General features: G+C 44.7%; 1 protein-coding gene across 5 annotated transcripts in view; it reads right to left on the bottom strand.

Annotated features, from left to right (window-relative positions):
- Positions 1-1,719: 1,719 nt before the first annotated feature.
- The window catches only part of FBXW10B (F-box and WD repeat domain containing 10B), a 37,725-nt gene continuing 25,412 nt past the window's right edge, over positions 1,720-14,032 (bottom strand). Inside the window, exons 9-14 of one of the 5 annotated variants that reach the window (XM_065909995.1) lie at positions 13,753-13,901; positions 12,604-12,746; positions 7,245-7,403; positions 5,160-5,425; positions 4,047-4,199; positions 1,720-2,812 (exon numbers count right to left, since the gene is read on the bottom strand). In XM_065909995.1, the coding sequence (XP_065766067.1) occupies positions 1,995-2,812; positions 4,047-4,199; positions 5,160-5,425; positions 7,245-7,403; positions 12,604-12,746; positions 13,753-13,901 (1,688 nt within the window). In that variant the 3' untranslated portion in view covers positions 1,720-1,994. The other 4 variants (XM_065909996.1, XM_065909997.1, XM_065909998.1 and 1 more) reach the window with 4 other exon arrangements.

The following is a 14,032-nucleotide window of genomic DNA, read 5'->3' as shown; positions in this document are numbered from 1 at the left end:
AATGCTACTTTTCACCGGTTATCTTAATAATGGAGAAAAAAATTCTCCAAGGAGAGAAAGGCTGCCAAACATTAGTATTCATGCACTTGGAGGTGACAGCGGAGGCTGGGAGCAGGTGTCCCGTGCATCTAGTCTGCCATGCCAGGATTTTGGTGGCCCACCCAGTGTGTGGGTTGTGGGGTTGGTGTTTTGTTGTTTTGTTCTGCTACTGTTTGAATGGTTTCCATCCCAAGGCCATGCTGGGCTAGTGGAGGGTAACCCTTTTGGATGGGGCTTGAGCTCTCTAATGGGCCACAGGCCCTTTGCTGGGCTGCATGCTTCTAAATTACCTGCCTGGCCCCTCACCAGGCTTAAATAGCAACATCGACACACGCTATCAGCGTAGAAAGGGTCAGTTCGGTTCAGTTCAATCACTCAATTGTTCTGGACTCTTAGCGACCCCATGGACTGCAGCTCGCCAGGCCTTCCTGTCCATCACCAACTCCCAGAATTTACTCAAACTCATGTCCATTGAGTCGGTGATGACATTACTTTGTCAACAAAGTCCATCTAGTCAAGGCTATGGTTTTTCCAGTGGTCTTGTATGGATGTGAGAGTTGGACTATAAAGAAAGCTGAGCACTGAAGAATTGATGCTTTTGAACTGTAGTGTTGGAGAAGACTCTTGAGAGTCCCTTGGACTGCAAGGAGATCCAACCAGTCCATCCTAAAGGAGATCAGTCCTGGATGTTCATTGGAAGGACTGATGTTGAAGCTGAAACTCCAATACTTTGGCCACCTGATGAGAAGAGCTAACTCGTTGGAAAAGACCCTGATGCTGGAAAAGATTGAGGGCAGGAGGTGAAGGGGACGACAGAGGATGAGATGGTTGGATGGCATCACCAATTCAATGGACATGGGTTTGGGTGGACTCCAGGAGTTGGTGATAGACAGGGAGGCCTGGCATGCTGCGGTTTATGGTGTCGCAAAGAGTCGGACACGACTGAGTGACTGAACTGAAATCTGCATATAAGTTAAATAAGCAGGGTCACAATATACAGCCTTGACATTCTCCTTTCTAGATTTGGAACCAATCTGTTGTTCCATGTCTAGTTCTAACTGTTGCTTCTTGACCTGCATACAGATTTCTCAGGAGGCAGGTCAGGTGGTCTGTTATCTCTTTAAGAATTTTCCACAGTTTGTTGAGATCCACACAGTCAAAGGCTTTGGTGTAGTCAATAAAGCAGTAGATGTTTTTCTGGAACTCTCTTGCTTTTTCAATAATCCAACAGATGTTGGCAATTTGATCTCTGGTTCCTCTGCCTTTTCTAAATCCAGCTTGAACATCTGGAAGTTCACGGTTTACAAACTGTTGAAGCCTGGCTTGGAGAATTTTGAGCATTACTTTGCTAGCGTATGAGATGAGTGCAGTTGTGCAGTAGTTTGAGCATTCTTTGGCATTGCCTTTCTTTGGGATTGGAATGAAAACTGACCTATTCCAGTCCTGTGGCCACTGCTGAGTTTTCCAAATTTGCTGGCATATTAATTCTTCTCCCTAGGAGTTAGCCCTGAGGAAACACAATTTGAGGGCTCCTTTTTGATCCTTAATTGAACTTACTGTGCTTCATCAGGCTTCTGTATGAAAACACCAGGGGAGTCCAGTGCATGATTCTGATATAATCCCTTTGGTCCATTTGCTAGAAGAAATGACACAGGAAATTGGTAGCAATGAGTGGTATTAAATTTCCAAAAACCACTTCTCCATCCCCCATCAATGAAACAGGATTTCCATGCATCTCAGTGAATGGTTTTCAGTGGGAATACAGATACCAATGTCTTAGTCTCTGTTTTCTTACTTTGATAAGTATCAGTTCTTTGACTTATAGGAAGATAATGAAGAGTCCCCATGATAATTGCCAGGGAACAGTTGAAAACAAACAAAACAAAAGAGGCCAAATATCAACATCTACTTGGTTTCCTGTTTATTATAAGACACTGTAATTTCCCAAGGCTGGTTCAAATAAACACATTTTGACCAAGTTCAGGGGCCGCAATTTTCCCCTGCTTCGTAAAGTTGTCGATGGGCAGGCCTTTGATCTTCCTGATCCATGAAGCTCTGCTGGCCTTTTCTGGATCGACCACTCCAACTGGCTTTATGGCCTGAAACTCTTTCATCCTGGCCTCCCCATATTCTTTCTGCTCTTTCACAGTCAGCAGCATGAACTCTGTGTTCACTCGTAAGGGGTCAAGGGCAGAGTGGAAGCGGGGCCGTTCTTTCCTGGCAGCCTGGGCTGCCGGGGCCGTGGGCGGAGCCAGCATGCGGTTTGGCTTGATGACCTGCGTGCTGGTTAAGGGGCTGAAGCTGCGCACTCCTTCAGTTGAACTAGTCGCCAGGTCTCCGCCCTTCGAGCCACCACGGAACCTGGGGCGGATAAGCACCGGCTGAGGGATGGTGGACTGCACTCGGGGGCCGTGTACAGACTTCTTCAGGTTGGGCCGAAGCATCTGGATTTTGAGGGGAATACTGGTCTGCTTCACTTCTATGGGAGGAGTGCTGAACCTCAGTTGGTCAACTGCTTGTTGGACCTCTTGGCCCTTCAAACTCAGGACCTTCCTTGGGTATGGAATGGAAGGTCCCCAGACATCGATGATCTGGGCCTGGGGCCTCCGGGGATAGGCAAACTCCCCAGAATTATGGGCTTTCTGCAGGGCGTTCACGGTCAGGAGGAACTGGTCAGGCGACATGGGAATGCTCCAGGACTTCTTTGAACGACTGATCAAGTCTCCCGAAATTCCCAGATACCTTTGTTTTGGTAATTTCTCCACATCATCTGCTTTTTCCAAAAACAGAAAAGAAAAGCAAATCAGTGTTCCATGAGAACCATTAAATACTCATGCATGAAAATTAAATCCATTCTATTATGCAGACTAATTTCACTGTTGCCCAGCCAGCGACACACCACCATCATGTAAGCAAAAATCCTCTTATGAGAGGAGCAATCACAACATATTTAATATGAGCTTTTAACAGATATGCTAGTATTTGTGTCCAAGTGTGCATTAACATCTAGATACACATATTTTAGAAGGAACATCTAGTGTGTTCCACACATTCTTGAAATTCCCCTGTGGGAATGAACTTCTCACCCCATTTATGGGCCTTATAAATTTTTTAGTGAAGTGTTAGTTGCTCAGTCATGTCCAATTCTTTGCAACCCTATGAACAGTAGCCCACCAGGCCCCTCTGTCCATGTGATTTTCCAGGCAAGAATACTGGAATGGGTTGCCATGCCCCCCTCCAGGGGTTCTTCCCAACCCAGGGAACGAACTCTCGTCTCTTACATCTCCTGCACTGGCAGGCAGGTTCTTTACCACTAGCACCGCCTGGGAAGCCCATAAATTTTTAGTAACATACATAGATTTTTAAATAAAACTTGTATAGCAAAGCTTGATCTCCACTTTATTATAATCAAATTTGATTCCAAAAGATCTTTGGATGTTTCTTAGAATCAAAACTGCCTTCAAAAAATATGTCTCCACTGCAAAATGGAAACTATCACATGGCCAAAAAGCAACTCCTGAACAGGAGATTCCAAAATGTTTTGAATGATAACAGCTCCAAAAGCCACTGATAAGGACAAGAGATTCATTCTAGCACACTGGTGGCTCAGTGGTAAAGAATCTGCCTGCCAATGCAGGAGAAGCAGGTTTGATCCCTGGGTGGGGAAGATCCCCTGAAGAATGAAATGGCAACACACTCCAGTATTCTTGCCCGGAAATCACATGGACAGAGGAGCCTGGCGGGCTACGGCCATGGGATGGCAAAGAATCTGACACGACTGAGTGACTAAACACTTTCACACTTTTCTGTGTGGCCTCAAGTTAGTAAGGGACGATTAAGGGAAATCAATCACTAAACCAATACCACAGTCACTCTTAGGAGGAGCTGGGCATTTTATCTGTCTGAATCAAAGATAAGCAAAGTTATTGGCCTGGTGAAAAACTGGACAGAACAGAGAGAGAAAGAGGGATTGAATCCTGTCACGCTGATTCAGAATAAAGGATCACCCGTCTTCTGATCTCCGGCGACAACGGATTTTGCTTCCAAATTCTCCTGCTCGGCACCCATGCTGTTTGCTTCCTGAGAACCCGGTCTCTTCCTGCCATCTTTCCAGGGTGACTTTGGCTTTCCTGGACTTGGAGGTGTCTCCATTAACACGCCTAAATTAAGATTGAGGAGGAAACTGTAGTAATTCTGTGATTCAATCAAGGATGACTACTGGGGGAATAGCTGATAATTCAACTGATCTTCACCCAAATTATCACTTTATTGTTTGATGTTTCTTGTTCCTTGAAGCTAGGCAGTCACCTGGAACCGAAGGTCCATCTAGGTCACCTGCTGACTGCCCCCGCCAACCTGATTTCCTACTGATTATCAAGCTTTAAGTGTTATCTGAAATTTGTAGTGCTCTGTCCTAGCTGATCATTTGTGGTATAATATGCTTGGAAGTGATCTATTAATCTTGTATTTTCCAGGTACTCATGTTATCAACCAGAGGTCTAGAGAGAAGAGCGCAATATACCTCGTCTCTGTCCTAAGGAAATAATCATGTACTATATATTTGGAAAGTGAATCATGAACTATATGTTTGGAAAGTGGCTTCCCAGATGGCTCAGTGGTAAAGAATCCACCTGCCAAGCAGGACACACTAGAGATGCAGGGTTGATCCCTGGATTGGGAAGATCCCCTGGAGAAGCGAATGCCAACCCACTCCAATATTCTTGCCTAGGAAATCCCAAGAGGAGCCTGGCAGTCTACAGTCCATGGGGTCGGACATGACAGAGCAAGTAACCCAACAGCAACGTGTGTTTGGATCAAGGGCACGGAGGAGGGTGTTGGTAGCTTGTTCTTATTTTAATGGCAAGTATGAAGGGCTAGTGTCACCTCTTGTACAAAGAGTCTAATACATTTGGAAATTAGGCCTTGAAAATAAGCAGCTTCCCTTGAGCTGCCTATTAGATTGTCATGTCAAAGAGAACGGTTCCCACCTGCCCTAAAGAACTGGGATGTACATCATTAAGAAACCACTGGCCAAAATATCCCACAAAGAAGCTGGTCCTGGCAGCCCCTTGCCTGCTCCAAAGGATACCAAAGAGGCTGCCTGGATTCAGCTGTCTCACCTGTAGGTAATCTGGATGCCCTCAGTAAGATGCGGGACCTGGGAGGTTTGCTTAATAGGGACTCCTGGGCTGTCTGCTTGCTGGACACAGAATCCCTTGGACTGTAGACCTGGGTGCTAGACTTGGAGAGGTCTTCTGCAAAGCTGCTTTCTTCCCTGTCCTCCTCTCTGTCCTTCTTCTTTTGTTTGGTTCGCTCCACTGAGTACTGCCACTTGATATTCTCAAACTGGAACAGGAGGATGTTGCTCTCCGTGTTGATCACCATCCTGGAACCAAAGCAACATGACTGCCCACAAAAAGGGACTTCCCTGGTAGTCCAGTGGTTAAGACTCCACCCCCCAGTGAGGGGGAGCGGGTCCCATCACTGGTCAGGGAGCTAAGATCCCACACACCCTTAAAAGGAACATGGAGGCTGCCATTGCCCCAGCTTCCAAATATGCACTAGGACTACTGTCCCATTGGATCCTGCACCAAGAGATCAGTGCTGGGGAAATGACCACACAAACAAGGTGGTGTAGGTTGTCTAGCGTGTGTAGGGTCTAGAGCGGAGAAAGGCAGCAGGCCATGCAGCAGAACTCATTAGCTCTGTAGCTGTTTTCTTTAAAAATGAGTTGTGAGCAAAGCACACATGTCCTGATTACTTCGCTTTTTGAGTTAAAACATTTTTAAGTGAATTTCTGTTCCTGGAGTAAGTGCTAAGGACCTAGGTACCCGAGGCAGAAAGCTTAGCTACTCTGCACACAGATGTCTGGAAGTTCACTCCTTTCTTAAGCAAAGCATCCAAATGCCACATGTCTATTGTCATGATGGGATGAAAAAGCTCTCTAATGGGGGAAGTCTTCAAGCCCTCGCTGACCTTCCACCCCGACCTTCACTCCATCACTCCAGGATCTCTCTGCACACTCTATGTCCAGACAGGACATCTGTATTTGGAAAGCAGGAGGGTTTCCATATTCCCTAATCCCCCCTGAACCCAGGACCCCCAACATTACCTCCCACCCACTGTTCCTGGGGTTCACACCATTCACAGGGCGCTACTCCCCAACCCTGGCTCCTAGGTCGCCTATAACTGTAAACAAGAGATGGAAATGCTGGGTGCAGGCTCCTTTCTGCTCCAAAAGGCTGTAATTTTAAGACTGTCACAGTCAGCATAAACTCTCCATACAAGTGACTGGTTATGGTAGGATACGCTGGAATGGAATCAGGGAACCATCCCAGTTAGAAATCTTTCAGACTCATTTTTACTCAAGCTGACGTCTCTCTTTGGATGTCACGAATGAGAAAAAGGTCAGAGGAGACCTCTCTTTATGGCTTTCTGACTTCATGACTGAAAGAGTATTCATTTATTGAGCCTTATTATGCAGAAGGAAGGCAAAGTAGTTCGGAGCAACTAGGTGATGTCTCAAGTGACCTGTGCTAGAATTTAAAAGTCTAGTTGGGTATTTTTACATAATATCCTGTGAACCTAGCGTATAACAACATAGTGCTATATTCAATTAGTGCTACCATGGTTCTGTTTCTGTAAACTCCTCTGCTCCCTGGAGAAGGGAAGAGCCACCTACTCTAGTATTCTTGCCTGGAAAATCCCATGGACAGAGGAGCCTGGCAGGCTACATTTCATGGGGTCACAAAGAATAAGACATGACTAAGCGACTGAGCACACACCTCTTGAGCACACACCTGGAGCACACCTACACACATCTCTGCTCAGTTCTGCCCCACTGGACATGGGGCCACCTGCCAATGCCACCCCAACCCTCCTGCAAGTCTCTTTGCATCAGAAACGAGACACAGGGAGCTGAGGAGCACTCAGGCTGGACACGGGATCAGGGGGCAGGTGGAGGCTGCCTGTTGGCAGAACCAGGTCCCTGCGGCAGAGCTGTATCATGCCCATCACATGATCAGATCTGACCCTGGGAACAAATGAGCCCCTGAGCCCATCATCCACCAAGACCCAAACTGCAAGTGAGTACAACCTGTGCTCTCCTGCTGCCAGCAAATCCAGGGCCAGTGTCCCAGAGGAGGGAAAAAGAAACCATCTGAACAGACTCACTCATGACCCTGACCTCCACACCGACCACCCACCTGTTGCCCTGAATAAAGAAGGACAGCACAGGATCACCTCTGCCATTGGCTTTCATCACCTTCAGACAGTTCCCGTTTAGGAAATTGTAAATGCGGATCTTGCCATCGGCACAAGCACTGATCACCCGGAGGAAGAGAAGGGCCACGTGGAGAACCTCCCTGGAAGGGAACAGAGTGACGGGCAGTACCCACCTTCCAGCGAACCACTCGGATGTGTCTGCAGTCAGGGAGTTTGGTGTGTGGTTGGAAGGGGGGTGCTCATGACTGTCCTTGAAGCGATGTTTGCCATCATTTTGTGATTCTGGATGTAAACCATTAACCCTCAAGACACAACTGTACTCTCTCCCCTCACTCTGCAGTTACTGTTCCTACAACTTGGTCACAGCGCCACAAAGCAGAAAAACAAAAGGGCTTATGTCAAGATTTTGTTTTTTGGGGGTCAGATATATAGATGACTGTGCTTCTGTCTTACAATTTGATTTCTAGCTATCAGACATCTACAAATGTCATGCTCAGAATTATTTGATGTTTTGAACCTTTTAAAAAGTAGCATTATTATATAAATAAAGAAAAAACAGATGGGAAAATGGTTATCTTTATAAGAAGCAAAAACCTGGTATTTGAGCAGGTTCTCTTGGTCCTTAAATTAGTGGCTTTCATTCTTTCAGTGAAACATCCCATAGGAAAACTATACCCAGCAGCTGAGATTTTTGAGCTCTCTTTTATGATTACCAGCAGGAGAAGAGGGGGGGATTGGGAGAAGATTTAGATAAATGCCTCTAACGAAATCCCCCTGACAACAGTTGGGTCATAACTGGGCTCCAGATAAGTGGAGTATTCAGATCTGAGAAGTGCCGTTACCCCACTGCTATTAATGCTACTGAAAAATGGAACTTGATGTCACCAATTTCTTAGACCTCATGTGCAAAGCAGGTCCATCAATCTCTGCCACCTCTACCCATCCAAGTCCATCCATGGCCACATTCATATGTTACTTTCTCCATAAAGCCATCTCTCATCTCCACTTCTCCTCTCACCCCACTCATATACATAGACTTCCAGTACATTGTCAGATCCTCTTGGGTACAACACTTGTCTTATTCACCTTTGCATGCCCAGCACCCAGCACGTGGCCCAGTTCCATAGCGGGTCCTCAATAAATATGACAAAAGTGAATGTTGGCTCATGTTTCAGTGTATGATCATTGCTAAGGTATGTTAAAACTATGATATCCAACATAGGGAGTTGGGATGGGCAAGTACACACTGCTCTATTTAAAATAGATAACCAACAACGACCTACTGTATAGCACAGGGAGCTTTGCTCAATGTTATGTGGCAGCCTGGGTGGGAGGGGAGTTTGGGGGGAGAACACATGTATACACGTTCTCTATATACAACTGAGTTGCTCTGTTGTGCACCTGAAACCATCTCAACATTGCTAATCAGCTATGTTTTTGTTGTTGTTTAGTTGCTAAGTCATGTCTGACTCTTATGCTTCAATAGAAAATAAAAAGTTAAAAAATAAATAAAAGAATGACATCCACCACATATCATCTGGACTTGGTCAGATTCCAAGGTGACCAAGGTACCAGAGTCATACTGAGACTTTTCAAGGCTCCAACAACTAGCAAAACAAAAATAACAAAGACTTTGAAACACAGAAGACATTCAAAAAACAGCAAAGAACCCAATGTGGCTTGATGTATCACGTGATGAACACATGAACAGATGGATAGACAGATAATAAATCTAAGGTATAAAATACATGTAAGAAAGTTCAACAAAGTTCTCATTTTTTCCCAAGATGAAAATGCAATAACTTTACTGGTGCCCTAAGTGCACCTCAGTCCACCTATGGTGAATCCAGCACTAAGAGAGATGCCTTGTGATTAAAGGGTTTGCCTCCTTGTATGTCTCTTTGGATCTTGCTGAGCTGAGCCTACACTTCTTGTGGGTTCCTGTGACATTTGGTGGGTCAGCCTATATACCAATATAGCCTGGTGATTTAAAGCACAGACTTTGGGATCAGAAAATCTGGGATCAAAACCTGATCGGACCTCTTACTGACTGTATAAACTTGAGAAAATAACCTCTCAGTCTTCAGTTTTCTCTTCCATGAGAAGGGGAACTGCTTCAGAGGATTCCTGTCGGGATTAAATCAATCAAGGTATTTTAAAAGCTAAGCCCATACCTCACACAACAGTGGTTTTCATGATTCTGGCATAATCCAGTCTCCTTTCATATTTTATCTCTGCCCTAGAAATGTCACTTGTCTCTTTCTTTGTCCCTCCTTGATCAAAAAAAAAAAAAAAAAAAAACACTGCAGAAGGTGATGTTAGTGAAAATGGTGGAGTTCAAAGAAACTCCAAAATTCCATCCTTCCGTAAAAGCAATGAAAAAATTGGCAAAAACTATCAGAATCAACTATTTGGAACTCTGGAAAATAACCAAAGGCTTGCAGCAATCCAAGGGAAACCACTAATAAAGTAATTCAAAAATATATAGTAAAAATGTGATGACAGAATTAAAATGGTACACTGTTAATATCTAAATATCCATTCAACACCCAAAAAGACCACAGTAGAAGAGTTGAGAAATGAAACAAATGAACAAATATATATATATATATGACTATAGAAAAACAAAGAGCCAAATGGTAGAGTTAAGTTTGTTTTACACTTAATGTAAATAGATTAAATTCTTCCATTAAAAGGTAGACATTGGGAGAAATGGTTAAAAACATGATCCAACTAAATGCTGCCTACAGGAGGCTCACTGTAGATTCAAAGACACAAATATGTTGAAAGTGAAAGAGTGGGGAAAAAAAGACTCCTTGCCAAAGGAGCACCACAGTGTCTATACAAATATCACACAAAATAGACTTTTAGACAAAATTGTTAACAGAGACCAAAAAAGAACATTACATAATAATGATAAAAGTGTGAATTTACCAAGGAGATATAACACTTATAAAATCTTTGCTTAGACTGCTCCCAAAAAATAAGAGATAAAATTCAAATTACTAAAATCAGAAATGAAACAGAGTACATTACTACTGACTGATGGAAATATTGTGTAATTAGATAGTGGGAATGGCCACATAATATTATGGATATACTAAAAAACATTCAATTGTACACCATGAAATGGTGAATTTTATGTCATGTGAATTATCTTAATTTTTAAGTTGTAAATATATTCAATTTACTTAATATATATTAAAATGTTATATATAATACATAAATATATATTTAATGTATTAAATATATTATATAATATATATAAATTTACAAAGTATACATTTAATGGAATGCAGATGTTCAGTGTACTTGATAATCATATTTCTTGCAGTAAATTAATAATTTGGCGCCTTTGTACAAATCAATAGCATGAATTTGCTTTCTCAGCACTTCATTATGTCCAGTTAAACTACCCACCAAGGAGATCAAACTGCCCAGCAAGATCAAACCAGTCAATCCTAAAAGAAATCAACCCTGAATATTCATTGGAAGGACTGATGCTGAAACTGAAGCTCCAATCCTTTGGCCACCTGATGCAAAGAATTGAGTCACTGGAAAAGACCCTGAGGCTGGGAAAGGTTGAGGGCAGGAGGTGAAGGGGACAACAGAAGATGAGATGATTGGATGGCATCACCAACTCAATGGACATGAATTTGAACAAACTCTGGGAGATGGTGACGGACAGGTGAAGACAGGACTTGCTGCAGTCCATGGGATCACAAAGAGTGAGACATTAACAACCGAACAGCAACAATCAAGCATGTGAGCTCATGCATGAGTGGGAGAAAGGGCCCTACAAATGAGAACACTGCCCATGTCCTCCAAATGTACTATAACTGTCTATGGATTTGCTGTAAGTGTGCAAGGCATCAAGAGCCAATGTGGATGGTATGTTGGGCTGTCATTCAGTGGAAGTGGGAATGGTTTAAGAAGGTCTCATAACTGAGGTATTAATAGAATGGGCTTGATGAAATGGTGAACACACTGCTGAGTTTGCTGGAAACAATTATCTTCCAATAACTAAATTAAATCCTACTGAATCATGCTTGGAAGGTTTTAATAACCTAGCATTACCATTTTAATGTGACATCACAAAGTTTGAGTCCCTCCTTGAGGTCAAGTTTGGACAAGCCAGATGATAAATGCTGAGAGGTTTATCGATAATCACCCAAGGGTTGACTAAATCACTGAACACTGGCCCTTCCTGATACTACCCACCTGTCAACAATGCAGTTATACACCCCAGATATAGAACATACACACATAGGCCCATATCCCCCTCTACTGCCCACAGAGCCAGTTTGCCTGCTCAAGAAGTTCCTGTGGATAACCAAATAGGGCCTATTGTATAGCACAAAGAACTCTGCTCAATGTTATGTGGTAACCTGGATGGGAAAGGAGTTTGGGGAGAATGGGTACATATGTATGACTGAGTTCCTTTGCTATGCATCTGAAACTATCACATTGTTAATCAACTATACTCCAATATAAAACCTTTTTTAAAAATTTTAAAATTAATTTTTAAAAAGAGGTTTCTGTGAGGGTACAAGGAAATCTAGGACCATATTTCATTAAATAACTGACAGATCCTTCTGGAAGACCCATTCACTCTCTCAATGAATTAGGATAGCACTTAGCTTCCTGGCGTCTCTTATAATGCACTCAGGGGAAAAGCATATGCGTGCAGTACAAGAGTGGCATAGAGCAGTCTGTAAAACCCACGATTATGGCAGAACCATTAACCATTAACCATTGACCACAATGCCCTTTCCAAATAAGCTTAGATAACCTCAGAGTACTTCTTAATTGGATCCAAGCAGGCACCTTCACTAAACTGGGATTGGAAATGCAAAATGAAATCCATTTGCTGTCCCGGAATAGAATTGAGCCCACAGGCTTTAAGGGAGCTCCTTCTTTAAGCCATTAGTTATTTTTAAACCTTGGGCACCTGGGTCATTTTAAGCTTTCGCAACCACAAAATTCCAAGAATTTAAGTTTACTGGACCTGGCATCACTGAGGGACAGTTCCGCCAATATTCCTAGGTTTGGTAGGTAACAGATAAAATTTATCACATGTGCCATAAGTGTAAATTTTCAGTAACTTCTCAAAATCTGCACACAGTATTGCTGTTTCTTAAGAGTAATAAGGGAGGGCAGGAGAGGGGGTGACTATATTGGGCAACAGGTAGAAGAAAAGGAAAGTGGAAATGGGTGAGGAGCAGAGGCGAGAGGGTCAGGAGAGAGCAGTGGGGACTGATCTAAAGAGTGAAGTCTAGGTTCTGATGGGAAAATTGGGGTTGGGGACAGGGACCTAGCCAGGGTGTCTGGAGCACCTACTTTGGATGCTTGAAGGCCATGAGGCACCGTTCGTACTTTCCCACCATGCTCCAGGCCATGACCAGGCCATCAGTGCTTCCCGACAGGAGATGCCACTGGTCGAAGTATAGACACTTCACGGCCCCCTCGTGGCCGTTGAGCGTCTGTAAGAAAAGATGCCTCTGTTCTCAGCCCATCTTCAGCCCAAATAGTGACTCCTCAAGGAGCAGAGCTGGAGGCTTCTTGAGATAGATCCCAAAGCCACACTCCACCAATCTGTGACTACCACACTGGGAGTCTGCCTGAGCTCACTGCATGCCTGCTCTAAGAAGGTTGGTGAGGTTCAGGCAACCTCCTCTCCAGAGCTCCCTCCCCAGTTAAGGAGGAAGGAGATTGGGGGAGGCCTGGTACCCAGTGGGTCTGTGACCAGGCAGGCCCCGCCTTCCTGGAGTGCCTGAGAGGGACACAGTCTTCCTTCCTCTGCTGCCAGAAGGGCACGGCTCATGTGTCAGCTCCCACCAGGACCAGAGACAGCTTGATATCCAGTAACTGCTGCTTAGACCATGGTAACATCACTGGTGAAAAAGCCCACCAGCCAGGCAGTCACTTCTCACTGTGATCCTGTGTTCTCGGCACAAAAGATATCTCAGCACCACCCACCAGGGATGCAGGCCGCCCATCTGGCAAGAACACTTCTTGCGTGTAAACATTCGATCACTTTCTAGACAGCCAACATTCTCTTCTCAGAAGAGAGGCAAGAGGAGATCACTGTGGTTTGCTCATTCCCAGACCCCGTGCCAGAATCAGGGTCAAATGTTCCAGAAGAAGAAAAGGTACTTTACCTGTGCTGTTGTGAAAAGACCCCGCTGAGTCCATGTGTCTTGCGGAGTCAGAACGCAGCCTCCACCAGCTCCACCCATGACAACATGGCTCACGTGGGCCTTGACCTTCAACCAACTCAGAATGGCCCTTCTTAGGGGGTCTTCCCCTTCCCCTTCTCGGGATCACCCTCTTTTGGTGACTGCCTCTCAACCACCCTAGGGTGGTCTGGGGAGCTACCTGGAGGTGGACTGTTAGCGTCCTCCGGTCTCTTACCCGCAGCACTCTGCTCCCCAGTCCCCACCCCTAGCCCGTCCCCCTAGTCCCCTCCCCCACGTCCCCACTCCTCACCTTTACCAGCTGAGCCATGGCCATGTGCCACACTTTTACCATGCCTTTCTCACAGCTGCTCACGATGTACGTGTCATTGATCCTGGTGGCCAGGATGGGGTCTTTGTGTTTGAAGGTCTTTAGGCACTTCCCTGTCTCTATATCCCACTCTGAAAGGGAAGGGGAGAGAGAAAAGAGGTGCCAAAGGGGCTCCATACCCCATCGCAGAAGCTGAGACCAGCCGAGCCCATCATGTCAGACTCCAGAAGGCTTCACCTGGTCCAACACCCCCACGCTCTCA

The sequence above is a fragment of the Muntiacus reevesi genome, chromosome 18 (assembly GCF_963930625.1).
Source record: "Muntiacus reevesi chromosome 18, mMunRee1.1, whole genome shotgun sequence".
In the NCBI taxonomy this organism is placed as follows: domain Eukaryota; kingdom Metazoa; phylum Chordata; class Mammalia; order Artiodactyla; family Cervidae; genus Muntiacus; species Muntiacus reevesi.
This window is presented reverse-complemented; position numbering and strand designations above follow the sequence as displayed.